Raw genomic sequence first — 26,704 nt, forward strand, 5'->3', positions numbered from 1 at the left:
GCGGTTGGGCGCGCGCTTCGGTACCGGCGGGGGCGGGTGCTGGCTGCTTCCGGCTGGCCCCCGTGGGCTCTGCGCCTCCGTCGAGTCTGCGCCGGCGCGGCCGTGCCCCCGACCCTGACCCCGGAGACGCGCCCCGTGGGAGGGGACGGGATGTCGTTTCTCCGGGAGCTGAAGGCTGCGCGGACTCGGCGAAGCGCGTTCCCTTCCGCCCGGGTGAGATGAGCGTCGCTCCGCAGCGGCCGCTGCCTGTGTCCCGGGGCCGCGCCGTATCCCGGTCCGTCCCGTGTGAGACCCGCCTTGGTGCAGGCCGCGGGGCGGCTCTTGCGGGGGTGAGTGTCCGACCCCGCGGCGGAGCGGCCTCCGGGCTGTGGTGTTCGGCCCGGGTCGCTCCGGAACCGGCGCGCGCGCCTGGAGCCGAAATGCTGCCGGAGCGCGGGGCCCCTCAGGGTGCGGTGCCGCGTGGGTCGGGGACAGCGCACTGGGTCGGGCGGACTTCCGCAGGGTCACGGCGTTGCGGATCGTGGGGGAAGGAGCAGGCTCCGTGAGGGCACCGGCGAGCCGCCGCGAGCGGCCGACCCTGGCGTCAGAACCGGCCCAGCGCTGGGAGCTTTACGCTGAGGGGCTTTTCGGGAGGCCACGCCCCGCCCCGTGGGGACCGGCGTCTCCCTGGGGGGTGGGTCCGGCGGTTCCGGGAGGCGGACCTGGAGGAGGAGGCGTGGGACGGCCGGTGCCGGGTCGCCGGGGACGCGGGGGACGAAGCGGGGCTTCCAGGTGCCGGGAAGGTTGCGGACGGCTCGGCCGCTGCGGGCGAGAAGCCCCAAGGGACAGAGGCGGGAGGGGGACAGGCGGCAGCGGGTCCTGCGGTGTCCGTGGTCCCTGGACGGCCACAGCGTCACTGACGGTTCCGCGCGTATCGCCGGGTCTGTGGAAGGTTGGTCGGCGGCCGGGGGGCTGCGGACACCGGCAGGTGAGGTCTCTGGGGACGGGCTTGCCGAGTCGGGCGAGGAACTCGAGGTGACCGGCTTCCAGACCGGGGAGCTGCCGGGGCTTCGTCCCTCCCGTTGGGACGCGGACGTGACCCATCAGGTGAAGACCCCGTGGGGACTTTAGTCCCAGAGTGTGACTCCTTTGCGGGTTTATAAGATGCCGTTAGGGTCACGCGGGGATAGTTAGGAGGATTTGGGTATTACTGAATCCTTCATTTAAAAGCGCCGTTTGCTGCTGCTCATACCACACAAGGAGGCGGAGGCTCTTTACTTGCCTTTTTTCTCATTGTGCTTGATTTTCTGCTTTTCCGTTTCCCATTTTGAAAAATCGCTCATTTTGATAACTTCGGGACAGCGTAGGAACGCTGAAAGGAACAAAGCACTATCTGTAAAATGTACTTCTGTAAACTCGTACCTTCGCAGACAGTATTAAAATTTCACATCTTCAACACCTATTTGAAAAATTTATGTAAACTGTCTTTAATTAACATTTAATCATAGCATTTTAATCACACAGCTCACGAGAGCCGGCAAGTGTGTTAGCAGCAGCTACACCTGAGTACATTCCATGCTTAAGATGGAATGGGATTTTCTTGTTACTGGAATATATAATGGATATTACTGTTTTTACTTCTTTTCAATAGTGTCTTCTGTGTTTCACATTTCAGATGCTAATAGAGGATCCGATTGCCACTTGTCTCTCTCCCCCGGTCTATGATATGATCTGTAAACTGGGGTTTGAAGTCAGAGAAAATTGGGATATCGATCGCATTGTAACCCAGAGGGGAGACGTGTGCTGGCCGACCATCGCAGCCTGTGTGATGTATACACGGTCAGGTCTGTGTGCTCTCAGCTCCCCAAGCACATGTCAGTGCTGGTCCGTTTAAAACGTCTTGACGCTAAAACTTTCCTTTTTGTCCATTGTTTCTCTTAGTTAGAACTTGTTATAACACAGACGTAGCTCAGCACAGGAAAAGGTCAGGTGACACGAGAGGGAGTGAGGCCAGAGGAGCACAGCAGAGAGATGGGAGTGCTGAGCCCAGGAAGCCCTGTGTGAGGAGGCGGGCGCGGGTGGCAGTTTCACTCCAGGCCAACAGTCAGATGGAAGAGAGAAGGAAGTCGGAGTGCTAGGAATTCTGAATAGGAAGGGACCAGTAGGATGTTCCACAGCTGTCTTAAATGGTCCAGGGTTCATTGTTCATTGTTTAGAGCAGGGAAGTGGGTTGGGAAATTTAATAATAGAAAAATTTCAAGCGAACATTCCCTGGCCCAGCAGTTTCATCCCAGGAATTTGTAAGATGGGCGCACTTGCAGGTGTAAAAGAGTCTACTTTTGGTGCTGATTATAAGCAAAAATTGGAAAAAAAAAACCAAAAAACCCCAACAAAACCCAGACATTGGAAACAGCCAAACGTACAGGGTCACTCCGACAGAGGCACAAAAGAGAGCGTTATGCGGTGGTACGAAGGATTGAGAAGCCCATCGCTGAACCATGTGGCTAAGTGAGAAAATGGGGGGGGGGCTTATAACTGTTTTTGCTTGTGTATGTATAAATATTTCTAAATGTACCCAAGAAATTAGTAACTGTAATTGCTATTGGAAGGAGAACTGAGTGGCCAGAAGGAAGACCTTCACCCGCTTATACTTTTTGGGTGTGAACCGTGTGAATGTTGTTTCAAACTTACCAAAAAATTAAAACGAAAAATTCGTATGTTCTAAAATAACGTCATTGGAAATCTCATGGTCTAATAATGTCAAGTAAAAAAAATCAGGTTAAAAGATCATACAGTATAAACCTGATTTTGTATAAACTTACAAGTAAAGTGAAGAAAATATTTTGTCTTGACTAACCTTTGTGTATTTTTCAAACCCTGCTAATAGTGTAATTTTGTTTTATTGTCAGATGAGTGCTATGTAACTTATTCCCACAATATCGGGGTAGCTTTATTATAGGCTTCTAGAAACCGGTTGTCGATTTCATGGAAACTTCCTGATTGAAGTACGTGTTCTCTGATGCTCTAGGCACTTTTGTCACCTAACACGGAGCTGTGGCCGAGCTGTGGCACTAACACTGGTTTTCTTACCCCTGCAGACCAGAGTCTGGATTACCGGGGCAGCGTGCGGCTGCTGGGCCCTGTGTGTGAGGCCGTCCACTCACATTTGTTATCTCTGACCAAGGGACAGTTTGAGACTCGATACGCGCCGTGGCTGCAGTGGACAGCTTTTCCAGAGGTTTGGCTTGTGAACAACCTTTAGAAATACAAGACTTTGCAAAGTTTGCGTAGAGGCCCTGGTTACCTGCTCATCTTTCGTCTCCTCTGTCCACTAAGCCCACCACCAGTGAAAAGGCTGGAGGGTTTTGAGGGAAACTTGGACTATTACGCAGTAGCCATGGCCCAAGCTAAGAAACATCCTTGGAACCAAGGAAGGTTTGGGAGGCGTTTATCCATGTGGGGGGTTGGGGAGTAGCTGGGTACGCGGGTGTCGGTCCTCGGACACATGAGAATGGATTGCTCCAGGAAAAGAGCAAAGACCTCACGGACAGACCGTAAGGCGTTCTTTAGATAGCGGACAGGGAAGCCAGGTGGTTTGTGGAGGGGAATCGAAGGGAGGAGGTGAGTGGGGGCCCAAGCCCAGACCTTGTTTGGGTCCCGCCATTGCACTTGGCACCTGTAATGAGCACAACAGCTCAGTGACTCTGGAGGGCCTTCCTCTAAAGTACTTCGGATTTCCTGATGTAGGTGGAAGGGTCGTTGCTTCTCCCCCTTATAACGGCTCTTACCGACAGGCTGAGCTGCCTCCGTTTATTGGCTTAGAACTAATCAAAATGGGAAAAAAGATTTAGATCAAAACAGCTGACTTTCCAAGTTATAGTCATGCCAGATTTACTGCTTTCAGTGAACATTTAAATGAAGGGGAAAAAATGTTCAGAACTCCTTAGATATTAAGCAGTTTTTGATTCTTTAGGTATTGTTACAGTGGAGTCTTGAACAGTGCAGGGCTAGGGTGCCCAGCCCTTGTGCAGTGGCAGATCTGCACATGACTCAGGACTCGCTCGGAACCGAACTGCTCATAGCCTCCCTGACCACAGGCCTTACTGATGATGCACATAGTCAGTCCACATGTATTCTGTGTGTCCTGTGCTCATTACTGTGTTCGTACGGTAAAGTCAGCTCGAGAGAAGCGACTAAGAAAATCACGAGGAAGAGAAAAATACACTTGCAATACCGCACTGTGTTTGTGGGGAAAAATCGACATGTAAGCTGACCAGTGGAGTCCAAACCTGTGTTCAGGGGTCAGCTGTGTATGTGTGTAGAAAATGTTTACCTGCACCAAAAAGGTCACGAAAATGTACCAGTTGAAACCTTTAGAAGTTTGAATTTCTTAGATGGTATTGAGAAATGTTTCCTGCTGATCACAGATTCTAACGTACGTCTTACTCTGCACAGTTATTTCCTGAAATATTTGCTGCTTTGGAAAGCCTCCAGGGTCCTGCCATCTCTCTTGGCTTGATGAAACTGACGGCGTGTCTAGAACGGGCTTTGGGAGATGTAAGTGTGAGAACTTTCTTTCACTCAAGTATGCGAAAACCATAAAGCTTTTACAGCTGTCCTCGGATTTCTTGATTTTAATTACTGTTTTCCTATGAAATGTAATCATTTGGCACAGGTGTTTAGTATTTTTCTTTTTGAATGATTATGAAATCAAAACACCGGTGTCTTTGGTGCTTCTTTTGCTCATTTGTGCAAACGGTGGCTTTATGCGTGCGTTTCTCTGCGCGTCGTCTGGCTGCTCGCCGCGCAGCTCGGACGCGCTCCTGTCTGCTCCGCAGGTGCTCGTCCTGCTCGGGAAGGACTGCCCCTTCCTTCTGCGAGACCTGCTTGCGTCTGAGGAGCTTGCTGAGGTCTTCGGGCGGCCTGTGGTGAGTTGTTCGCCTGAACCCAACAGAGTAGACACAGCACAGAGCCACTCGTGGTAGCTCGACTCGGGTTTCTCAGAAACGGATGCCTACGGGAAAACGCTCGTCAGAGCTGTAGTTCGGGCGCATTCTCCTTTCCCACCGCCCCTTTCGGAATTGCCACTTTCCCGCCACAAGACACGTGTCTCTCTTCTTGAGTCTGAGTGTGCTCTGCTAGCGTGTGGTGGGACGGCCGGGGGGGCCAGCCGGGGGAACAATTTGGACTCTGTTGCTTTCATTAATTATGCGTTGATAATTATCATAATAACGTTCCAGGATAAAATTTTAACCATTGAGGGAGTGATACTAAAGTTTTATCCTAAAGTATCCATTTTTTTTAACCTGCAGGAATTTATGTCCTTTTGCGACTGTTCATACTTGCAGTGAAAAAATATTAGATATCCGTTTAAAAACATGCAGAGCTGTTTACTTCGTCAGAATCTTCCTCGGGACGCGTGACCGAGGCTGTTTAATGGATAAGCTTTGGGTCCCGGTGCAGGAGAACGCCAGGGTAGCGTCCTGCACAAAGCCCAGCCTTTGAGCCAGAATGACGCTTGAAATACTGCTGTAATGTGTTCCCAGCTAGACTCATTTGTGGATAAGAAATTCTTTTCAGTAAAGCCCTCCCACTTTACGGTGGTTCCTTGTCAGCTTAGAGAGCACTGTGTTTCGGGGAGAATACAGAGTGAAGATCAAGTACAAGATTCCTGTAGTACACGGACCTCTGACACATGTCCAGATGTTCTGAACTGCTGCTTGTTGCCTGCCTGGATGCCGTTAGCCTGTCGCCGACCTGTAGCCACTCGCAGCCCCAGATCCTTCCACTCATTCGCGGGCTCGTGCGTTTCTCATTGTGCAGGTGGTATGAGCCATTAATTAAAGTTACTGGTAAATTAAATTAAAAATAAATATAGCTAAAAGAGTACTTAAAAACTTTTTAAAAAAGATTTTATTTATTGGACAGACAGAGATCACAAGTAGGCAGAGAGACAGGCAGAGAGAGAAGAGGAAGCAGGCTCCCCGCTGAGCAGAGAGCCCCATGCGGGGCTCGATCCCAGGACCCTGAGACCATGACCTGAGCCGAAGGCAGAGGCTTAACCCACTGAGCCACGCAGGCGCCCTCAGCTAAGAGAGTATTATTATGATTACTAGTAGTAGGTGTTACTATTCAAGTATTACAAGTTGATGTGAGCGTGAAGAGTTTCTGGAGTTGCTTGGAGGGAGGGGCTGGTTGCCAAGGGTTCTGATAATGACTTGGAACGCCTCTTTGTAACTTCCGCTCTGGCTTGGCCTGCCCCTTGAGAGAAATTCAGGATTTCTGCATCTGGGTCCTCCTCTCACTCAGCAAGGGTCCTTCGGCGTCTGCAGACAGCTTTCATTCCTTCCCCGCATCTTCTGGGGCCTCCCTCTTCCTTATCGTGTGACTTGGTTTTGAGTTCTCTTAGTCTCTGCATATCCTCCATCTCTCCCAAATCTGCTCCAAAGTGTGGTGCTCCACACCGAGCGTGAGCCCCCGGAGCTGCACGAGCCTTGCCATCCGGTAGCCAGGATCCCCATCATTGGCGTCCTTGTAAGTGAAGGGACAGGAGCAGGTGACTGCTGAGCCTCCAGCCAGTGGCCAAGTAGGGGAGGCCTGGGCTCGGAGCATCCATGGGCCAGCCGCTCCCCAGGGCCTGCCGTCTGTGGTTCTCTGTTCCCTGCTTTGTGATCTGTTCACCTCGTAGTAGGCACGTGGGAGGTGCAGGATGAGAGCAGCCTGGCCTGGGGCGGGCCTTGTTCCCTCGATGGCTCATGGCCCCCAAGACCTCGCTTTTAGCTCTCCGTGCTTGCATTCCTCGTCTGCACAGTGGGGTGAATGGTAGTGCCCTCCTCGTCGGTTATTCTGAGGAGGAAGGAGTAGCAAATACACAAAATGTGTTTGGCGTGTTATGCGCCCCGGAAACGTTGTTGGAATGCTGCTCCTCTGACTGCCGCTGCTGTACGGCAGCCGGGGCGTTGGGTCTGCGTACGTTCTCCGCTGCTCCGTCGGTCTGTCCCGTGGTTCATGACTTCGAGCTCTCCGGTAACCTGTTCTTAACCTGCTCAGATGGACGTGCTGAAGGTCTTCGTCGGATCCCCGTGTGGACTCAACTTGCGTAACGTGCTGTGGCACGGGTTTGCCTCCCCTCGCGAGATCCCCCCGAAGTACGTGGATGCAAAAGTAATTTTCTCTGTCCTGTGAGACACTTGAGTTTGTGTTATCTTGAGTCTTACATCAGGGAAAGGTGTGTTTTGGGAAAGATGAGCGTTTTGACGCAGAAACTCGGTGAGATCAGACTGAGGCCACTGGACACCTGGCGTGTGACAGGGTTGGGCCCCGCTGAATTCCGGCCCAGAGGCAGCTATAGGCTGAGCCTCGTGTAGGTGAGAGCCACCGCCTGCTGGGGAGTGGGAGACCCCGAGGACTGTGCTCGTGAGCCTCCCAGCCCTCGCGTAGCTGATTTCCCACCGGCAGGGGGCGTTTCCTGCCATTGAATGGTGGTGTACTGTCTTAGTTTTAAACTTGCTCTTTTGAAAGGAAATCTCTGTGTGTGCGTGACCGTCTGTTTTTCTGACTGATCCTGTGGTGTTTTGCTCTAGGTACTGTTCAATGATGATGCTCTTGACCGCGGGGCTGGGCCAGCTGCTGAAGAGGTTCTTGGAGCAAACGAGACGTGTGCTGGCGCACCGACCTCGCGTAGCTCTCGCACACCTGGAGGAGGCGGCTGTCTTCCCTGGCAAGTGCTGCGCCGCACGGTTTCCCTTGAAGAAAGGGGTAAAGTCAGGAAGCAGCGCGGGGACTTGACCCTTTAGATAGACTCTGTGCTCTCCAGAGGCTGGAGAACATGACGTTTCGAAGCTGCTTAAACTTCGTTACCTAAAACCTTACCTCTTCCCACCGCGCCCCTGGGTTGTGCTGGGGAGTCTGCGAGTTGTGGCTGCATGAATCCATTAGTCGTGCTCGATGTGGTCCGTCCTGCAGGGGTGTGGACATCCAGACAGCTTAGGACCGTTTGCCAACGTACATTCCCTTCTCCTTTGAGCTCTCCTACTTTTATGTGTGCCATCATGATGCCAAAGAGGCCAACAACCTAGGTGGTTTCCTCCTCTGTCCTCTTTGTTACTTTCTGTGACAAAGCCATTTACCAAATTAGTGGGCACGGGGGACACGACCTTTCCGAGCCTCTTCCTTTCCCAGTGGGCAGCGGAGCCGTAGGAGCTGTGTGTCTGGTGTAGTCATGGTAGGAACAGCCCAGCTCGCTTGAGTCCCAGCAGGCTATGCCCGTTTGTGCCTCGGACCCTTGGGTAGTCTGGTGACTGCCAGTAATGTATACTTTTTAAGACTTTACTTTTTAGAGCAGTTTTCTGTTTGGAACAAAATGGATCAGGACGTGCCGAGGTTCCCGTATACCCCCTCGACATCCTACCGCATGGCCCCGTTGTGCGGGAGGAACCCACACAGACGCGCCATCATCAGGCAGAGCCCGCAGTTCACCTCAGGGTTGGGTCTTGTTCCTCTGTCTTCTGAAGACGTGTCTTTCCTTGGCCAGCGTGGTCAGCCGGTCAGCCCTGACGTCCTCCTCACAGCTGTGGCCTGAGTCACTAAAGAGGTGGTGGTGCACGTCCCTTTGCCCCCGGGGTGCCAGGCTCCCCTAAGACTCTGGGCACCCTGCCCTGCGCCTGCTCACGTCATGCTTCAGTGGGTGAGTGTGATGGTTACTTCACAGACGTTACTCCCGAGGTACTTGGTGTGCTAGAAGACGTGATGAGGAACTCCACTTTCATCCGGAAGGTCATGATGCCGTACTGGGAAGCTGCGTTCCTCAGCTTCCGGTCACACAGGTAAGTGACGAGGCTGGTCCCTCTCCGGGAGCGCCGCGCTTAAATACCTTCACAGCGTTGACTAAGGCCCTGCACGTCCGCCTTTTGGTGCAGTCGATACTGATAATCATTGTTTGGAATCAACTTTTCGATGTCAGTCGAGTTGTTACTATGAGAGAACCGTGCGTCCCGTGTTAGAGAATCCTGCACTGAGGAGGAGGAAGGTTCTACTCTCCTGGGGAGCAACGTAGATGCCTGTGGGCGTCGTGAGGTCCACAGCCTTTGCCTCCCTTTGGGTTCCGCTGTCTGGACGTTCATTTGGACCTCGGAAACCCACCCAAATGCTGGAATTGGAGTGTTTCTTACGAGTGGGAAGAACGGGGCAGATCTCGGATGATATCTTCTGTAGAGATTCTTGGCATGTTTCCTCTCCCGTCGGAACAGTGGAAAATAGAGTTAAACTCACGGTTTAAGGAGATGGTGACTCTGCCCTCCCGTGTTGGCGAGCTCCGTTGCCCCACCTTGCCCCGATCACACACTGGTAATGTCTGGATCAAAGGACCGATACTTGGGGTTGGTGCCGGTGTTTACTTTGGAAGCTTGCGGTTTGCCCATTTTCCTTCAATTTCACAGGTTTGCTGACTGTGCCGTGTTGTTACTGACGCAGCTGGAGGCGGGACTTAGGAGAGTTTTTGCCGCCGTTAACCAGTGTCCGAGAAGACTTCTGACCGCTGAGGTACACATGCTGTAGGGGTTGCCAGTGGTTGTCACTGTACTGAGTTTTCTCTGCTGAATTAAAACTTTTTAATACCTTGTTTTGTTTACTCTTTAATGAATTTTTTGGCCAAGAATTTTCTTTGGAAGACTTAAGTATCATTTTTTATGGCTTCCTGTTATGGTTTTATAGGACATAAGTATTTGTGATTGTTTCTGATGGTTCTGTATTTCCACGTATCTCAGACTCATCATAAAAATAGAAACCATGTGTTTCCTGTCTGTAGCCGTTACTGTCACGTAGCCTGGGAGCCCCAGGAGGTGGCCTTGTTGGAGGACACCCCTTGCTCTGGGCCAGAGCTGCCAGGGAGTCTAGGCGGAGCCTCTGGGCAGCCGTGTGCCCGTTTTCCCACAGGCTGCCGACGGGCAGAGCCGCGGGGCGTGTGGTCGGGGCGAGCAGCGGTGGCCGCCCTCCCTGGAATTCGTTACTCTCGCCTGGTCAGCTTCCGCTTTCCACCCCTGTCCAGCGGCATCCCTCACAATTCCGTTCCCGGCCCTGTGCCCCCCGGATCTGCCGCTGGAGATCTCACTCCCTCCCAGGTCTTAGCCACCTCACTTGCATGGGGACGAGGACTGGAAAATAGTTTGAACCTAATGAAATGAAGGCCTGACGCACGCAGAGCCGTGGAGGCGCCAGAGCGGCGGCGGAACAGCCGATCGGAGCGTGAAAGGCCGCTGCCGCCCCGGCCTTCGCCGCCTCTGACTCCGCTCATCCAGCTCCCTAGTTAGGTCCCCACTCACCGGACGTTCTCAGACATTTTCAGGAGTTTTCCCCAGGTCTCAAACTATTTCTAAAAATCTCACTTTTCCTCCCACAAATTTGTTCTCCAGAGTTCCTGATTACCCTTGTCCACTCGGGCGCTGGGCCCCAGCCACCCGCACCCCCCTTAGCTGTGTCCCCTTCGTCCCCTCAGTGTCCAGCCCCACCTGCCCGATTTCAGTGCCGGGCGTCCCCCAGCTCCTCTCCCAGCGATGAGTATCCCTACATCTCTTAAGGCCTCATTGCTTAAAACCGTAGCAGCTCCCCAACGCCTGCAGCAAGCTCCGCGCATGTTGGGGGGGCGGCCATGTGCCGGGGACCCCGTGTGGTCCCTCCTTCCTCCAGTCTGTCTCCTTTCGGATTCCTCCAGCATCACTGAGACCCCTCGCTGGTTCCCGAAGGTCTGTCCGCAGGCTTTGCCCGCTGTCCACACTTGACCACTGGAGGCCACGTGAATGACCTCCCAGAGCCTCAACTCCAGTGCGGCCGCTTCTCTGCCCCGCGTCCTGCTTTTCTCTCCGGGCAGTTCTGCTCTGCCTCCGTGTGTGTTCATGTGGGTTTCTGTGCAGGCCCATGAGAGTGCAGCACTCAGGTTTGTGTTGCCCAGTGCCCTCGCCCGGTGCTTTCCTGTTGGCCCCGGGCAGAGACAGGCAGTGCTGTGCAGCATCTGTCTCCCCGCAGAGAGAGCAGAGCCCCCGGCAGTCCCAGCTCTCCCTTGCGTATGCTTGGGATGACTTCACGGTGGCATAAACAGGTTCGGTTACTTGCGTGTCATTTGACCACACAAGTAAGTGGCATGACTTTCTACCACAGAGTCTCTTAGACTGTAGGCCCGGCTCTTGTTCAGAACAAACGTGGCATCAGTTCATTTATTAGTTCTTTCATAAGGCGACACGCACGTGCAGATGCTGTGCGTACCAGGCTGTGAAGTGCTTTCCCCCTGGGTACTGTTGGCTGAGCGCTTCCAGCCGGAGCTTTCCGAGGTCAGTGGAAGGTCGGAGGAGGAGTAAGACTGTGTGACTTTAGGGGCGCCTGGATGGCTCAGTGGGTTAAGGCCTCTGCCTTCGGCTCAGGTCGTGATCCCAGGGTCCTGGGATTGGGCCCCACATCGGGCTCCCTGCTCAGCGGGGAGCCTGCTTCCTCCTCTCTGCCTGCCTCTGCCTGCTTGTGATCTTTGTCTGCCAAATAAATAAATATGATCTTTAAAAATAATAATAAATGAGACCATGTGACTTTAAGAAGCTTATGTATGAGGGGTGAGAGATAGGGCTTTTCCACCAATTCCTTAACATAAGGTAGAAGTTAATGCACGCGGTTTATGGAGGTCCGTGAAAAGCTCAGTATTTAGTAGGCAGTCGGCTGTTCAGAGCTCGGGAAGGCTCCAGGGTCAGCCGTAGAGGCTTGGGGGCTAAAGATACAGGCCTCATAGTATCTTATGTCACAGCAGGTGGTGACGGGAATTTAACGTTAAATTGAAAGCACGTTAGTAAGCATTAGTAAACAAGACACTGTTTTGAGAGCTGGTGTCCACGGAATGCCGGCTTCGTCAGTGTGTGTACGATCTTGCTGCGTTCCCCAGCAGCCGGTCGAGACGGGCACTGCTCCTGTCCCGTTTGCAGAGAAACCTGTGGGGGGTGGTGCCCCGGGTCTCACCCCCGGGGAGCATGGAAGCCGGGAATGGATGTTGAGGCAGCTGGCTCTGAGCCTGTGTCTGTAGGTGGGACCGATGACACGAGGAAGCGTGCAAGACAGGCCCTTTGTGGGAGAGCGTGTCCAGCTGTGGTCACTTGCACGCTCCTGTGTGTGTGTGTGCGTCCTGCTGTGTGATGGGAAGAGCTTGAGCTGAAGCGCGTGGGAGGGCAGTTGCACGGGGCCCCACTGCCACGTTCACCGTAGGTTCCCGCCCGGTGACGTGCTGCGATGCCAGCGACGTTCTTTGCAGAGTGCGGCCAGGTGGGGACTGACTTTCAAACAAAAGCTTCATACTTGTGTCCGTTCACTAGGATTGTTTTCTCTTGAGTAACATCACTGTACTTACGTTTTGTTTCGTTTGTTTTCTCTCCTTGTCCGAAGCCCACGGCTCTTTATACCACCTTCGATGACGTAAGTAACTACGGAGTTTCTAGAAACAAACCATTGTTTTTTACTACACAGGAAAGACCGGTAGTCATACATGCAACACTTTATTATGGAATTAAGTGTAGTTTTCAGGCTAATTTTGAGATCCGGTATGATTAACCTAGTTTTTGAAGGTGTGGAAAGAGCAACATTGGAAAATGCCTGGAGATACTAATACTACATGCTGTGATTATTTGAAGGCTACATTTTAGAAATAAGATTCATGCTTGTTTTGCCCACGAAATGAGCAGGAACTGCGGTTGTAAGTGTGAGCTGATACACTTAATCTGTGAATTGGGTGTGTGATTCTGAAGCTGGAAATCTCAAATAGTAAGAATTGCCATTGAAAATGTCTTTTGTCACTGAAGAGTAGAGAGGCTAGTGTGTGTGTAATCCTGGATAGTAATTCTGCAGCCCCAAGAGCTAGCCTCCCGAGGAGACAAAGGGAGCCTCTCTCTGGAGAGGCTTAGGTGTTTAGGTTCCTCTGCCGTTAAGATAACTCTTAGATCCCTTAGCAATGGGTGGGGGTGCGGGGTGAAGCAGTGTGCGTGTTCACCTGTAGAGTTCATCCCGTTAGGTAAAGAATTTGCTATAATTTAACACATGACGTGTTTGATACTGTGAGGATTGAACGAAATAGTGTAGTTACATCTGTACAGAATTAGGGTCTGTAGGGTTGGATTGGGTGGTTGGGTTCCAAACTGGTGTGTTAGGAAGTGACATGTAATTCTGATGTGTGCTTCTACACACACACACACACACACACACACTCACATGTGAACACACAAACAGAAACACATAAGTACACACGAATATATACATACACACACGAACACACACGCACACCTACACATGTGTGTGTACGTGTGCATCTGTGTTAAACATACACATATAATACAGAAACATATGCACAGATACAGTCAAATCCACAGAAGTAGGTGTGGGCACACGCAACATATGTGCACACACATACACTGATACACACCCCAGCCCCGTACACGTGGATACAGCTCTCAGTAGACATCCATGCATGTCTGTGCGATAACTCATGCATACACACATCTACCCATCATCACACACACGCATGTAAGTGAATACAAAGACTGTATACACACACACGTGTGTTCACGTGTGTTCACGTGCATTCCTGCGGTCATCATACCGGTTAAGAGAACAGGTAGCTGCTCTGACTCTAAGACAACCCTTATCTCCTTTGCTTCAGGCTTTGGCGGTGTGTCGTAAGCACAGAGGCTGCATCTTCTGACCCTGAAGATTCTGTGGGTTTACGGGTGTGTGTTAACTAATGTATTTATTTTTGGTGTTTCAGATATTGGCAAAACACTTGAACGACGGTAAAATCAATCAGCTTCCTCTTTTCCTTGGAGAGCCTGCGATGGTAAAATACTAGGCCTTTTCCCATCTTTTCCCATCTGACACTCTTCAGCTTAAGGATGTGATTAGCACGTCTCCAAAATGAAGCCCACCGTGGCCTGGGATGTGCTCAGGGAGAGCGCTTCTGAACCATCCCACACTGTCTCCAGCCGCGCGAGACGTCCGAGAGAGGGCACTTAGAGGCTGCCGGATGGGGACAAGCAGGGGCTGTGTTCAGGCAGGAGTTCGGGGGTGGTTGCCACCCCAAGCACCGGCCGCAGGTAGAGATGCAGTTCCCGGGGAGGGGGGTCACCCTGAGCTGTGGCCGTAGGTAGAGAGACAGGAGTTCCCGGGGGAGCCCAGCGCACTATGTCCGCTTTATGACTGTGGTTAACTGTGTGCAGCTCAGTTTCCGCGTCTCTGTAAGTGACGATGCTGTTCCCTAGAGATGTCAGGTGTGGCCCATTCTTTCTTCCCTCAGTTAGCAAACTAACAAAATATTTTCTCTGTTTGCATTCTGAAAGGAGTTTCTTTGGGATTTCTTGAACCATCAGGAGGGCCCTCGTATAAGAGACCGTTTAAGCCATGGGGAAATCAACTTACCTGAATTTCCAAAAGAAGCAGCAGATCAGTTGCTTGCGTTTTCTGGGGTCCTTTTACTCAGATTCGTTGATGAAGATCTGTCAGCAGCCTTCAAGGTAGCGTACAGGGGAGAGAACCATTAGATGAGCTGTTACCTAGCTGGGACAGGATAGAGTGTATTTCCAGATGTAATTAACCCTTAATCAGCTTTTCTTTAAATTTGAGCCGTAGCGTGCCTCCCTCAGAAGCGCAGTGGCGACTTGATGACATGCGAGCGTTTGCTGTGCGCGTAAACCGTGTGATCAAACCGAAGAACTGGTGTGTGAGACGGGGTTAATTCAATAGGTCAGGGAATTTTACAAATAACGGTTAAATGGGTTGGATGGAATATTTGCATTGATCAGTAAACTGATCCTTTTATTATCTTACAACAAATAATTTGGGGTAGTTGTTGGTATTTTAGTCTTGTTTTCAAATGACGCACGTCTCATTTACCATAAAGATTGTTGAGAGGTTCAGACAAAGCAGAAGACGTGATAGGAAAAGTGGCGGCACTCAGGAGCGCCTTCCGGCAGGGTGAGCACTGTTCACGGAGGGGCGCTGCCCCGTCCTTCCACGAGCACACAATGCAGCCAGAGGGAGAGCGCGGTCCGTGGCCGTGTGCTCCGCGGTTTCTGCCCGCTGCCGGCCGTTGTTAGCGGTGCACCCTCGCGACGTGAGCTGGTCCCCGTGGACGGGGTGGGTTCTGACGGGTGGGGCGCTGCTGGTGACAGGGTCTCGAGGCGGCACCCTTGCTCACTTGGGCACGTATGAGGGAATTTGCACAAGTGCAGTTCTGAGGCCAAACTTGCTTTTACTGTTCGTTGGAAGCGCGTGATTCTTTTGTGAACAATTAATGTCTTTTGCTCCATTATATGCATTTCTGTGTTTTGTTAGCTGCACTTGCCACTCCAGTGTGCGTGTTGCTTCTTCCTTGTCTTGAAGCTTTGAGGTCTTTTCATTTTGGCTTAGGCATTTGGAATCATTCTTAAAAGACCCTTTCGTTTCCAAAATTCTAAACATAAATGTGCATTTCCCCAGTACCTTTAAAAGGTGTTTTTCCATTTACATTTTTTGATCCAGCCGGAATTGATTTTGTCTGGGAGTGAGTTAGAGAATCTGGTTTACTTGTTTTTATCTTTCTGTCGGTTTTTTGTTTTTTGTTTTTTTTGACAAAAGGCTTGCAGGTTGGCCCGAGAGCATTTGGCAGACGGACATCTTTGTAGTGTGTGCGGTGGGCTTGGTCTCCTTGTGTATCTGTCCTCACCTTTGTCAGAGTGCGGTGTCTGAAGGTTACTTTCCCATCCCTCTTGTTCAGAGTTTCCCTGCAGACTCCCCAGTAGGACTGTAGGCAAACTTGCATAGTTACGGTGTCCACAAAGTCCAAGACTAACCAAGCAACAAACAGGAATGGGCTCTTGATGGTTTCATTTTGGGGAACTGATGGTTTTTACGATAGCGAACATCATTCCCAAACGTGGTATCTCCGTGTCCTCAGAATCCTCCTGTCTTTGCTCGTCCACATCGTGTGTGCCTCCCTCCACCGTAGACTCTGTCCCCAGCACTCCTGTGCGGTGTGCTGGGCCAAGCTGCCCCAGCCTCACCTGCCCTCCCTTCGATGGCCCTTTGTTCACGTGTCAGCATAGCAGCCGGCGGGGTCCCCCGTAGGTCCTCCCCGCTCCTCCCCTCCACCCGCCCTGGTCTCACATCTCTGCCAGGCCATGGGGCCTCTTGTGAGGATTGTGAGTGGTGGCTGCCCCGTGTGGAGGTCGGCCCGCCTGCCTTGCTTGGGTCTTTGAGCCAACGAAAGCTTTGCGCCTAGATATTTAGTGACTCGCTTCATGCTGTGGAGGCTTCTGGGGCGTTACTGCCTCGCAGGACAGTGACCGGTGGAGGACTGTGTTTAAGGTGAGCGAGTGTCGGCTCACTGACTTTTCTGTTTCTGGCACTTTGTGGTTCAGCCAGCCTGGCTTTTCCGGCCGCACTGTCACATGAGCTGCGAATCGGGTTATTTTGACTTGTGTCCAACGTTTGCATGTTTCGCAGTATGACTCTCTTATAGTTGTACTGATTTGTAATTTTTAAATTCCCATCCTCTTTTTTTTAGAGACGTTCGTATATTTTTAGTTGATTGTTTGGAGTCTGTGTTCTTCTGACGTGTTTCCAGTGTCACTGATTGCGGACAAAGAGGAGATGTGGCCTTTGTTTTCGTTGTTCATCGGCTTCATTAGAAAGCTTCTGTCGTGACCATGTGACCACCGTGCCAGCCCTGCTCCAGTGGCGAGGCCTGCTCTGTCAGAGCTGAAGGAGCCTGGGTGGGGGCTCTCGTGTGACTCGCACTCAGCGGGAGGAAACCGGGGGCCTGGCCACAGTCGCAGTAACCCTTGTCTGTTTTTTCTGAACCAGGAAGAAGCCGCGATCGGATCGCTGGCCGCTCTCGCAGACAGTTACAGCGCTCACTTCCACCCAGTTTCTCAGCTGAAAAAACAGGTGAGCCGCACGTGGGCCATCGGGAGGGCTGCGCACGGCTCCTGCGGCAGAGATGCCCACGGGGCCAGGCAGCCTGCCAAGCCAGACCTCAGGGTCGCGACCAGAGGCTGCCGCTCAGGAGTGTGGCCTTGGCCCCGCAGCTCTGTCCCTCTGAGCCTCAGGCCCACATCCGGCAGAGGCAGTAATGGCAGTCTCGTGTCGGGCGATGGAGTACTGAAGTCCTGGCGGCCGGCGTGGCAGGTTCTCGCCTTAACTGGGGACTGCTACCCCATGTACCCGTGGCGAAGAACGGCAGTGTTCCTTTCACCACGTGGGACCAGAGCATGTGCCCTTGTAAGTTAGATGGTGCAAACCATAGACTTTTGAGCATTTCTGCCAGGAAGTTCCAGTATGGAGATGAGCTTGGTGCGTTATTCTCCTCGTAGTGGGATATGAAGGTGCAAGGGGCAAGGATGGGCTCGTCTCCAAGAGCAGCGTAGTCGTGGTAGCTGCCGCCGCAGACACCCATGCATGGGCCTGCCTCTAGACGAAGCTGTGGAACCCAACAGAAGGGTTAGGGAGTGACTTGCAGCGGCAGCTGGAACTGCCCGAGACGCTGGAGTCTCATCGATGATGTCGTAAGAGAAGTCGCGTCAGTTAGCAGGGACTGTCAGCAGTGACGTGCCGAGAGATCCAGAGGTGTTTTGCTCTCCTGGTGCTGCGTGAGGGACGAGTTCACCTCGGGCGCCGGTGTCCCATGGGTTCTGGTTTAGCAGCGAGGCATCAGGCTGCAGGGGAAGACCCCAGAGACCCACAGCATCCCGACCTGCAGAGCCAGGAGGGAGGAAGGGAAGGGACTTACAAAGAAGGGGGAGCGTCCCAGGAGAGTGAGAAGCTTCAGGAAGGCAGGCTTTGCCCGTAGACCTCCGCGGCCAACTCGGAAGCCTCACGAGCCCCCCTACTCCTTGACTGCCCTTTCCACGGCCCTGGTTCAGGCCCCCTCCGTGCCCCATAGGGGGTGTTCCCGACCGTCCCCCTCCCCTGCAGCCTCCCCTCCATCCCATGATGTCTGCACTTTTCGTTAGCAGTACTGCGTCCGTCTTTTCGAGGTCCTTTTTCTGCTGCTGCTGCTGCTGCAGGTACCCACAGACATAGGTGTCAGCGGTCAGCAATTTGGCACAGGCTCCCCGGGTTTGGTGCTCCATCCGAGAAGACGAGACGTTGGTGCAGGGCTCCCCGGGGAACCAGGGAGAGGTGCTGCCCTTTCTGACCTACTTCCAGAGTCACACATCCTCACTTCCACCGTGTTGTCTGGGTGAAGGCCACTCACCAAAGTGCGGCCCGGGTCGGGAGGGCACGCAGGCCTCAGCTCTCCACCACGGGGGTGTCTAGAGTTGGCCGACATGGTATAACTCCTCTGCATGTTAACTACCTCCCAGTCTCCCGTTAGCTTCACTGCTCTCCGCTTACCTGATTATACTGAGTAACTGAGACCCACCACCTCAGTTGAAAATGTAAGATCTGTAACAATTTTACCAATATAGATCTAGAAAGCAATTGTTATGTTCATAATAGTTTACAAATGTATTTTTCAGGCGGTTACTGTAAAATCTTTAAAAGCAGTAGGACATTTTCCTCTCAGGTGCTGAGCTGTGAGAAGAGCATCAGGGTTTGGCCCCTCCTGCCTTTGCCGGAAGAGGCCGCCCGGTGAGTTCTGTCCTGGGGTCATGCAGACCTCACAGTCCCCAGTGGACACCAGCCTCGGCCTGGGGTCTCACCCATGCTTTGGGAAGACCAAGTACAGGGGGCTTGCTAGGCCTCATGAGTGGGGCAGGGGGGGCAGTGTCCCTGCTGAGGGCCCGGCTGGGTGGTGGGCCATTTGGGGAGACCAGACACACAGGAACAGGGGGCGGGCTCTGTGGGGGGGAGGATGGTATCCACTCGGAATATTTAGTGGGTGATCAGACACGGTATCTGAAGGTCGGGAGAGATGTGGGGATAGAGATTTTGGAATCAGGATATAGCAGGTCCGTCGTAGCAGTAACACTTGGATAGCTTGTTGCTTATCTTTCGTCAACAACGTGTGTTGCCTTTAGGGTATCGAATTGTTTACGTTTACCGTCGTCTCTGACAGTGGCCTTTTCATTTTGTATTTGGGAGAACTAGTTGCAGATTAAGTGAACCGTTAAGGAGTGCGCAGGGGCACTGACTGGGCGTCCTCATCATCGTCCTGTCTCTGTCTCTTCTGTTTTTCAGATCAGTGGCTACTTCCGAGACACATGCCTGCGAGGCTTTCGTCACAGAAATCCTGCGAGAGCTGCTCCGCCATCTCCCCGAGCGCGACGGCCTTGTCAGCGGCTGGGATGGTCTCCCCGCTGGGAGGTGAGTCTCCGCGGATTGCCCAGAGGAGCCAGAGTGCTGACCAGCCACCTTGGGGTCCACGCTCCGCTGTGTGCGGTGTCGTGATGTTTGCGAGCTGGCGGCAGCGTTTGACCCTGCTGTGGTCGCGCCGCCGGAGACCGGGGAGCCCAGCCTCCATGCTCAGGAGGTCAGAGCCCGATGATGCTCTCCTACACGCTCTGCCCCCCGCAGCAGAGCGCACGTGCGTGTGTGTGTGTGACGTCCGCAGGCCTGAGCACCGTGTGGAGCTGGCTGCTGCTCCCCAGAAGCTGACCGTCGGGGAGCTCGGGAGCTGAACCCCCGCTGAGAACACACTCTAATCCCCAGGTGGCCTGAGGCGATCCAGGAACTCTGCGGCACCCCCGTCCGGACTCTCTTCTGTCCCAGAACCGTCCTGGAAGTGGTCACCGTGCTCCGAAGCATTGGGGCCCGCTGCGCCTGCGTGTCCCGCCAGGTCGCTGCCTCGGCGGAGCTGAGACACCAGCAGTGGGTGGAAAGGAGGCTGCGCTCGCGGCAGAGGCAGACCTACCTGCACATGGTCAGCAGGTGTGTGGCTTGCTGCGCTGGCTGGAAACGCCCGCTGGGCTGGGCTTCTGTCGGGACGTGGCTCTGACTCGTGTTTGTGGAGGACGCTACAGCAGATGGTGCTTCAAACCCTGTCGTGACTGTGGCGTTAGAGGGTGTGGGTGCTGCTGGCCCGATGAGCCCCTGGGTCTGACGTGCCGACAGCAGGTTACCTTGGGTGTGACTCTTCAGTCTCCTTAGCTGGTGTGTGTGTCAGGGCATTCTCCGTCCTTAAGAAGTTACCATTTTGGACAAATTCCTAGAGCTCTGGGTTAAGTGGCATCTCTGTCTATGAAGCTTTTAGTGGGTTTCGCTTGGCTACTTCTGAAAGCTCACTCTTACCAGCAGGTTGGACGATGATGCTGGTTATGTTACGTCCTTCCCGAGATGGTGTATTTCAAAACACAATCTCCACGGGTTTCATGAGCGAGATAGTATCTCACTTTGAGGGGAATGTCTCTGTGTCCTGGAGACACCGAACACATTTCCACGTTTGAACCATTTGTGTGTTTCTTCCTGTGAGAGCCCTTGACCAAGTACGAGACTGTAGGGGAGACGCAGGCAGAGTCCCAGACCCAGAAGGAGCTCTGGACGCGGGGCCGGCGGCCTCCTGCCCCCCGAGCAGCAGCTGCTGGGAGGCTGGGCGGCAGCTGGTGGGCGCTCCTGGGGGTGGGGGGCCCCTGGGGGAAATCACCCAGCAGTGGCCTTCTCTTGAGAAGTCTACGTTTAAGTTCCCTTGAGAAACAGTTTTCACTGGTGAAAGTGCAAAATTCTTAGGTTTGTCAAATTCCAACTTTCTTCCTGTTTTTTAGCGTTAAGCTTCTGTCCCCTGTGCTTCAGTTGATTTTATTGCTGATTGCCCTGGAGCTGGTCAACATTCACATGGTTTGTGGAAAAAGTCCCTGTGAATATCAACAGTATCTAAAGTAAGTGTGTTGTACGTATAGGAAACAAAACCGTTTTAGTAAATGTAAGGGATTTTCACTTATATTGGTTTTATTTTTTTAAACCCACGTCATGGTTGGCTCTTTACTGCTTTTCTCTGTGGATTTGGTGCAACTTTGTGAGCCTTTAAAGCAAGCACCGGTGTAGGCTCATTGCAGAGCAGCACGTGGGACGCTTGCCGAGGCTCCGAATTCCTCACGCTCAGTCACACCACCGCCCGGGCCAGCTCTGCTGCTGCGACCTTTAGACACAGGTCGTCCTCGTGTCTAAAGTGAGTGTGAAAGGACTGGTGTGTTCTTAAAGAGACGTGGACCCAGGTGGGAACCAGGCGTCCGCCATGCAGAGTGTTACGGATCGGTGACCCCGGATGACCCCCGCCCCCCCTTGGCCCTGTTGAGAGTGTGGGGGAGGGGGTGGTCTGAGGTGGGCCGTCCAGGCACACGCAGTGGGAGCAGCGCCCCGGCCACTGGCACTGCGTGCCCGAAGCTCCACGCGGTGACCGCCCGTGATGCAGACCTTGCGGGATACAAAGTCCTCCGCAGCTGAGGACCGCTCTCTAGAGGAAGGATCTGTGGACTTCCTTTATGTTGCTCCTTTAACGTCGATCTTGAAAACATTGAGAAGTAGAGGTTGGGGAACGTTCTAGCCTACTTGGCAGACGGGGGAGAACATGGAAAATAGGAGCAGGCCGTGGTGCTCGCCTGTCGGAGAAAAGCCCAGAAACCGTGTGACACACCCCTCAGGAATGCTGTGTCTGAGTGAAAGGTGTCTCCCATGAGGCAGGGCACCGGCATTGTGAGGGCAGGCGTGGGAGTCCTGGGGCCAGAGCGCGGCACCCCCGTGGGGGCGCAGGGCCTGCACGCTCCCGTGTGTGTGTCGTGCGCTCACGTGGCATTTAATCCAGGCGGTCTCTGACGCCTTTTCTGGAGCTCGGTTCTGTCACGTGCAGCCGTCGTACCTGGTGTGAGAGTTGGACGAGGGGTCGGGCGTGGGGCTCGTCAGGGGTCCGGCTGCGTCTCCAGGGCTGCTGTGAGTCAGCGTCTCTTCCTCCGGCTTCTGTTCTCACGTCCGTTTCACATGTGGTTCTTTGTCTTGAATTTACAGGCAAAAATTAAGTAGAGTACTTCAGTTTTAATTCCAGAAAGAAATGAAAAGTGCATTTAAATCATTGTTGCATTTTATGATAAAATAAAGAAATGAATTTTTTTCCATTGGAACAGGTTCTTGAAGTCAGTCTTGCAATACACGGAGAAGCTGGTGGCTTACACCGGCCAGCAGAGGAACAAGTGGAGCGAAACCATCAGTCTTACTCATGCAGCTCTACTGAAGATTTGGAATTTTACTGAGAAGAAGCAAATGTTGATACACTTAGCCGAGAAATCTGCAAGTAAAGGCGTCCTGTGAAAACACTTAGAAGTCAAGATGCTTTTGGCTGCGTCTGAGACCCGAGCCTGAGTTGGCTTTACCAGCGCGGAGATGGAAGAGCCGCAGGTAGGGTGGGTGGCAGGCTCTGTTTGATCAGGGATAAGTTTCATTTTTCTGCAGCTTCTGAATGGCTGTTCCTGCCTTAGTGTGAAACCTACGCTGTACAGTTTTGGTCCCCACACCACGACGCAGCGTCCAGGAGGAGCTTTTTACCCACGTGTCACCCAGAAGACTCTTAAAAACGGTCCGTGTGGCCAGAACCCTGTCCTCTGTGCTCACTGGCCGGGCTGGGTCGGCTCCACTCCTGAGACCCCACTGGGGCACAGAGGAGGAGTGTGGGCCAGTCCAGCCTCATCCTTGGAGCTGAGAGAGTGAGGTGGGGTGATCCAGATCCTAGGGGACAGAGCTGGGGAAGGAGGCGGGGTGGGTGCACATGGGCACCAGGCTGCAGGTTTGCCTGCCCCATGTGGCCGAGAGAGCGGGAGCCCTGGCATGTGTCTGGGTAGGGAGTGGGGAGAGCTGGCGTGAGGGGAGTGGGTACAGTTAGCCCAGTCCTGCTTGGAGAGCTGAAGGCTGTGGTTCTCAAGGGCCCTGGACACTGCAGTTGTCTGGAGCATCTGTCTCTGGTGACAGAAGCAAAGCCAGTAGCTCTCGGACCCGCTGTGAGGCTGTCCCTGACCGCAGGTCTGCATATGTACTCGGCTGCACACCGCGAATCGTGGCCTCTTCTCCAAGGTCCAGACCTCCCAGGCAGGTTCTAGCCCAAGGAACAGTGTCTACCCTGTGTGTTTCTGGATTCTCTGGTGTCGGAGAGCAGTGCTGAAGAGTGCTCAAAGGGAAGGGGTGGTTCTGGGGGACAGCAGACATTCTGGAGCATTCCATCCATCCCTTTGCCAATTCAGCACCCACCACCCCCTTTTAAACTAAACTCCAGGTAAGGACAGAGAGAACCAAGCTTTTGCCCCTGCCTTCTGCTGCAGGTGTAGATCCCAGATCTACAAGCTTCTGCTCTTGGGGCATGTTCTTTTGCGAGGGTCACACTCTTCCTTAGACAGACTCTAGTTTAAATGAAAATTTATGGGATTATTCTAAACTCTAAACTCTCCTGCCATTGGAGCTGCGATGGGAAGTGATGGTGCGGAGGTGCCACCCAGCATGTTAGGAGCGGCCGGCGCGCCAGTGCGTCTCGCTTCCGCATCAGGTGCGCTGCACGTGTTGCTATTAGAAATCCCGTTTCTACAGCTCATCCCGTGCTCCTCTGCCCTCAGCTGCTGGCTTCTGGTGGTGGTGTCCTCACCTGCTGGGTTGACGCAGACTCCATTCCTGAGAGGTGCCCTCCAAGGAGCCTTCCTGGTGAGGGCAACTCGTTTTCCATTGGCTCTGATGGTGGGAAATGGGAATTCTGAGAGGCTTCCCAGAGGATCTTCTGAATTCCAGACACACTCCTGCCTGCCCCCGTCTAGCAGCCGGCTTGTCCCCAAGGGAGTGGGGAGCAGTGACCCAAGCTTGTCAGAGTCAGCCGGCTTTGCCTTTTGGTTCATTGGCATGAGGTGTCCCGTGCAGCCAGATGGCCTCTCAGCCTGCAGGCCACTGGGACACCTGTGTCTGTCTGTGGAGCAGACCTTCCTCAGGAACAGATACGCCCAGATACTCACACCAGCAGGGCCCCAGATTCTGAGACGCACTAGTGGCTGGCGTAGTGGGAGGGACCGTCCCCGCGTCACGTGCTTCCTGCAGCTGTGTGTTGTGGGGAAGACCGTGGTGTGAGGCATCGCCGGCAATTCAGGGCACAGGGCTCCGCCGCAAGCCGGCATCTCCATCGGGGCCCCTGCCATGCTGTCTGGCTGCTGCTCGGGGGTGCAGAGCCTGTGCTGAGGTGGGGAGCCCACGGACCTCATGCCAGGCTTCCGTGGGAGAGGGACCTCTCGGAAGCAGCGCTGTCCGAACCACAGCAGGGAGTCAGGCTTTCTGCAAGCCACTGCCAGGCAGGGAAAGGTCACGGACGTCCACAGATGGGTCATGGTGTCCCTGAATGCCAGGGGAGAGCTCCCACACGGGAGAGGACACCTGTGTGTTGCTCCGTTCAGGAGCTCTAGCTGCTTCCCGTCCCTCGGCCCTTGTCCACGGCGAAATCCCACCTGCCACTGAATCCACTCCTGTTCTTTGCGAGATTCTGTCCGTCACCGCCTGCTTTCCTGGAGGCCCATCCCCAGGGTTGTGAGCGCCAGGTCACACAGACACTGACACGCAGTGCTTGACCTGTGGTCCCCTCCCGTGCTGCTCTCTGGATCAGCCCTGAGGCTCTTGTGCTACGGCCTTCATCTTCCCGTGCTACCAGTGTCGTTCTTCAGAAATCAAACAGGCCTTTTTCCAGGTGGGGCTCCTGGCTGGCTTTGGTGGTTAAGTGTCGATGCCAGGTTTCGGCTCAGGGTGTGACCTCAGGATTGTGAGATCGAGCCCTGCGTCGGGCTCTGTGCTCCATGTGGCGCCTGCTTGAGATTCTCTCTCCCTCGTCTCTAAAATAACATCTTGAAGAGTGAACCCCCTTTTTCACTGGCAGCAACTCAGAGGAAACTCCAGAGGGCCGTGGGCACCTGACTCCGGGCATCGTTGCCGTAGCAGCAGACCTGCCGTGGGGTTTGAGCCCTGCTGTGCCTTCAGGACACGCTCGAGCCCAGGCTCGTGTGTACATCATTTCGGTTTAACGACCGCGTGCTTACGCGACTGCCCAGCCCAAGGCCACGAGGGGTCAGACGGCGTGTGACAAGCTCCAGTCATGGAACAGGTGTCCCTGGTGATACGCGGTGTCTGAGTCTGTCCCAGTGTCTAGAAGGCAGCCCAGAGCTCGGGGGGGAGGACGGTCACGTGCAGGAGAAGCCTCACGGTTCTGTCCCCCGGTGCCGGGGCCCACTGGAGGCCTGGGTCAGTACTACTGCGGCCCGACGGCCAGGGCACTGTCTCATTCGGGACCTCACGCGGAACCGACGTATTGTGGGTCAGTGGTACACGTCTGCACGGCGCGCCCACATGTGGTACATGTTGCTTCCAGAAGCTGGGGGTCTCACTGGTGTCTTTCCTCGTGGCTGTGGTTGTGAACGGTCCCCGATCGCTGGATCCCTGGACCCTTCAAGAGCGCTCCTCTCCCTGCCCCCACCCCGGCGTCCCTGTATTTTGTCCCGGCGTCCAGGACATGTTTCCTGTCCACACGCCATCAGTGGCTAAGCTGTCGGAACGGCCCGCGGGATGGGCCAGTCGGGGGCTGCGGGCCTCCAGCGTACTCGCGCCCCGGCGAGGTGACCCGGCCCTTCCATGACCCCGGGGCACACACTGCTTGTGGCGGGTCCTGCAGCTGGTGGATGAGGATGTGTGCCGGAGCGGCCCGTGCAGCAGCCACATCTGGGGCCGTGTCTGCCACTGGGTTCTGATCTGATTCAATGAGTCACTGCCCGTGGCTGCCCACCACGCCGCCCACCTGCCTTTCTCCTCAGTCCACTGGGCGCAGGTCCTGCATCTCACGTCTGGGATTCCTACTAAAACTACTGCTTTTGGGTTTTTACCATCTTGGAGGAAAGCGGTCACTCTGTAGGTCTCCACTCTGCCCTCCCCACTGTATTAGACCTTGTTTGAGGCTCAGGGGACCCAGCCAGCCCCCTAGGAAAGAGGTTCTGGGTCTGTGAGCTGGCTGGTCCTGGGAATTTGGGGGAGGGATGTGGTTGTGTAGTGACAGCTCTGTCGTCCGGCCATGGGGACTGTTGGCTTACTCAGCTGTGGGTGACGTCATCAGTGGCTGCCCACATATTCCCGTCCGCAGGGCTCCCTGATGAGCTGGCTGCCACCGGTCTCTGGGGGCTGGTCCTGCTGTGCACTCCGACCCTGCTGCCTGTCGACGGGCATCCTCCCAGGACCCGACACCAGGTCCCGTCCTTGCCAGTGAGACTGGGTAACTAGTGTAGATGGTGGCAGTTTCCTGTGTCACCCTTGCTGGTAGGGAATGACAGTCACCACAGACCGGCCACGTTTGCCGGGGTCCCCTTACCGGTGTATTTTCTCTGTGTCTGGACGCTGCTTGTAGACGTTGGGCACCAAGTAAGCCACTTGTTAAAAACCCAACTAAAGTAGGGGCACCTGGTGGCTCAAGTTGGCTGAGCGTCTGCCTTTAGCTCAGGTCATCATCCCGGGGTCCTGGGATCGAGCACCACGTCTGGGCAGCGGATGGGGGGGAGGTGCTCCTTGCTCAGCAGGGAGTCTGCTTCTCCCTCTGCCTGCTGCTCCCCCTGCTCGTGTGCGCTCGCTCAAATAAAATTGTAAATAACAACAAAACTCAGATACTCGTACCTTCCCGAGCTTTTGGTTCTCTTCCCCTGAGGTGTGCCCAGGAAGCCCGGCCGGGGCAGTGCACGTGCGCTGTGGCCATCGGGAGGTCTGGAGTCAGAACCTTTCACCTGAGCCAGTACCGTGTCAACTGCGCCATGCA

At 54.1% G+C, this 26,704-nt stretch overlaps 1 protein-coding gene and 1 pseudogene across 1 annotated transcript; both read left to right on the forward strand.

Annotated features, from left to right (window-relative positions):
* The first annotated feature begins 150 nt into the window (after positions 1 to 150).
* Positions 151 to 22,209, forward strand: ERMARD (ER membrane associated RNA degradation). Its single transcript, XM_032837210.1, has 18 exons — positions 151 to 329; positions 1,655 to 1,823; positions 3,078 to 3,217; positions 4,435 to 4,536; positions 4,818 to 4,907; positions 7,030 to 7,127; positions 7,563 to 7,699; positions 8,690 to 8,804; positions 9,417 to 9,519; positions 12,391 to 12,420; positions 13,763 to 13,831; positions 14,331 to 14,504; positions 16,834 to 16,917; positions 18,539 to 18,603; positions 19,153 to 19,278; positions 19,624 to 19,842; positions 20,673 to 20,786; positions 22,026 to 22,209. Exons 1-18 carry the CDS (start codon positions 219 to 221, stop codon positions 22,207 to 22,209), a joined length of 2,130 nt encoding a protein of 709 aa, XP_032693101.1. The 5' UTR covers positions 151 to 218.
* Positions 22,210 to 23,566: 1,357 nt separating this feature from the next.
* LOC116854940 lies at positions 23,567 to 25,073 on the forward strand (annotated as a pseudogene).
* Positions 25,074 to 26,704: the final 1,631 nt, after the last annotated feature.

Source organism: Lontra canadensis, unplaced genomic scaffold (assembly GCF_010015895.1).
Source record: "Lontra canadensis isolate GAN:19392208 unplaced genomic scaffold, GSC_riverotter_1.0 scaffold97, whole genome shotgun sequence".
Classification (NCBI taxonomy): Eukaryota; Metazoa; Chordata; class Mammalia; order Carnivora; family Mustelidae; genus Lontra; species Lontra canadensis.

Bases quoted from the DNA above. Each gene is read 5' to 3' on its own strand.
- ERMARD (XM_032837210.1), top strand. From the start codon at position 219: ATGAGCGTCGCTCCGCAGCGGCCGCTGCCTGTGTCCCGGGGCCGCGCC. The intron at 9,520-12,390 runs GTACACATGCTG...CCTTGTCCGAAG, and splicing joins GAAGACTTCTGACCGCTGAG to CCCACGGCTCTTTATACCAC. The intron at 19,843-20,672 runs GTGTGTGGCTTG...CCTGTTTTTTAG, and splicing joins TACCTGCACATGGTCAGCAG to CGTTAAGCTTCTGTCCCCTG.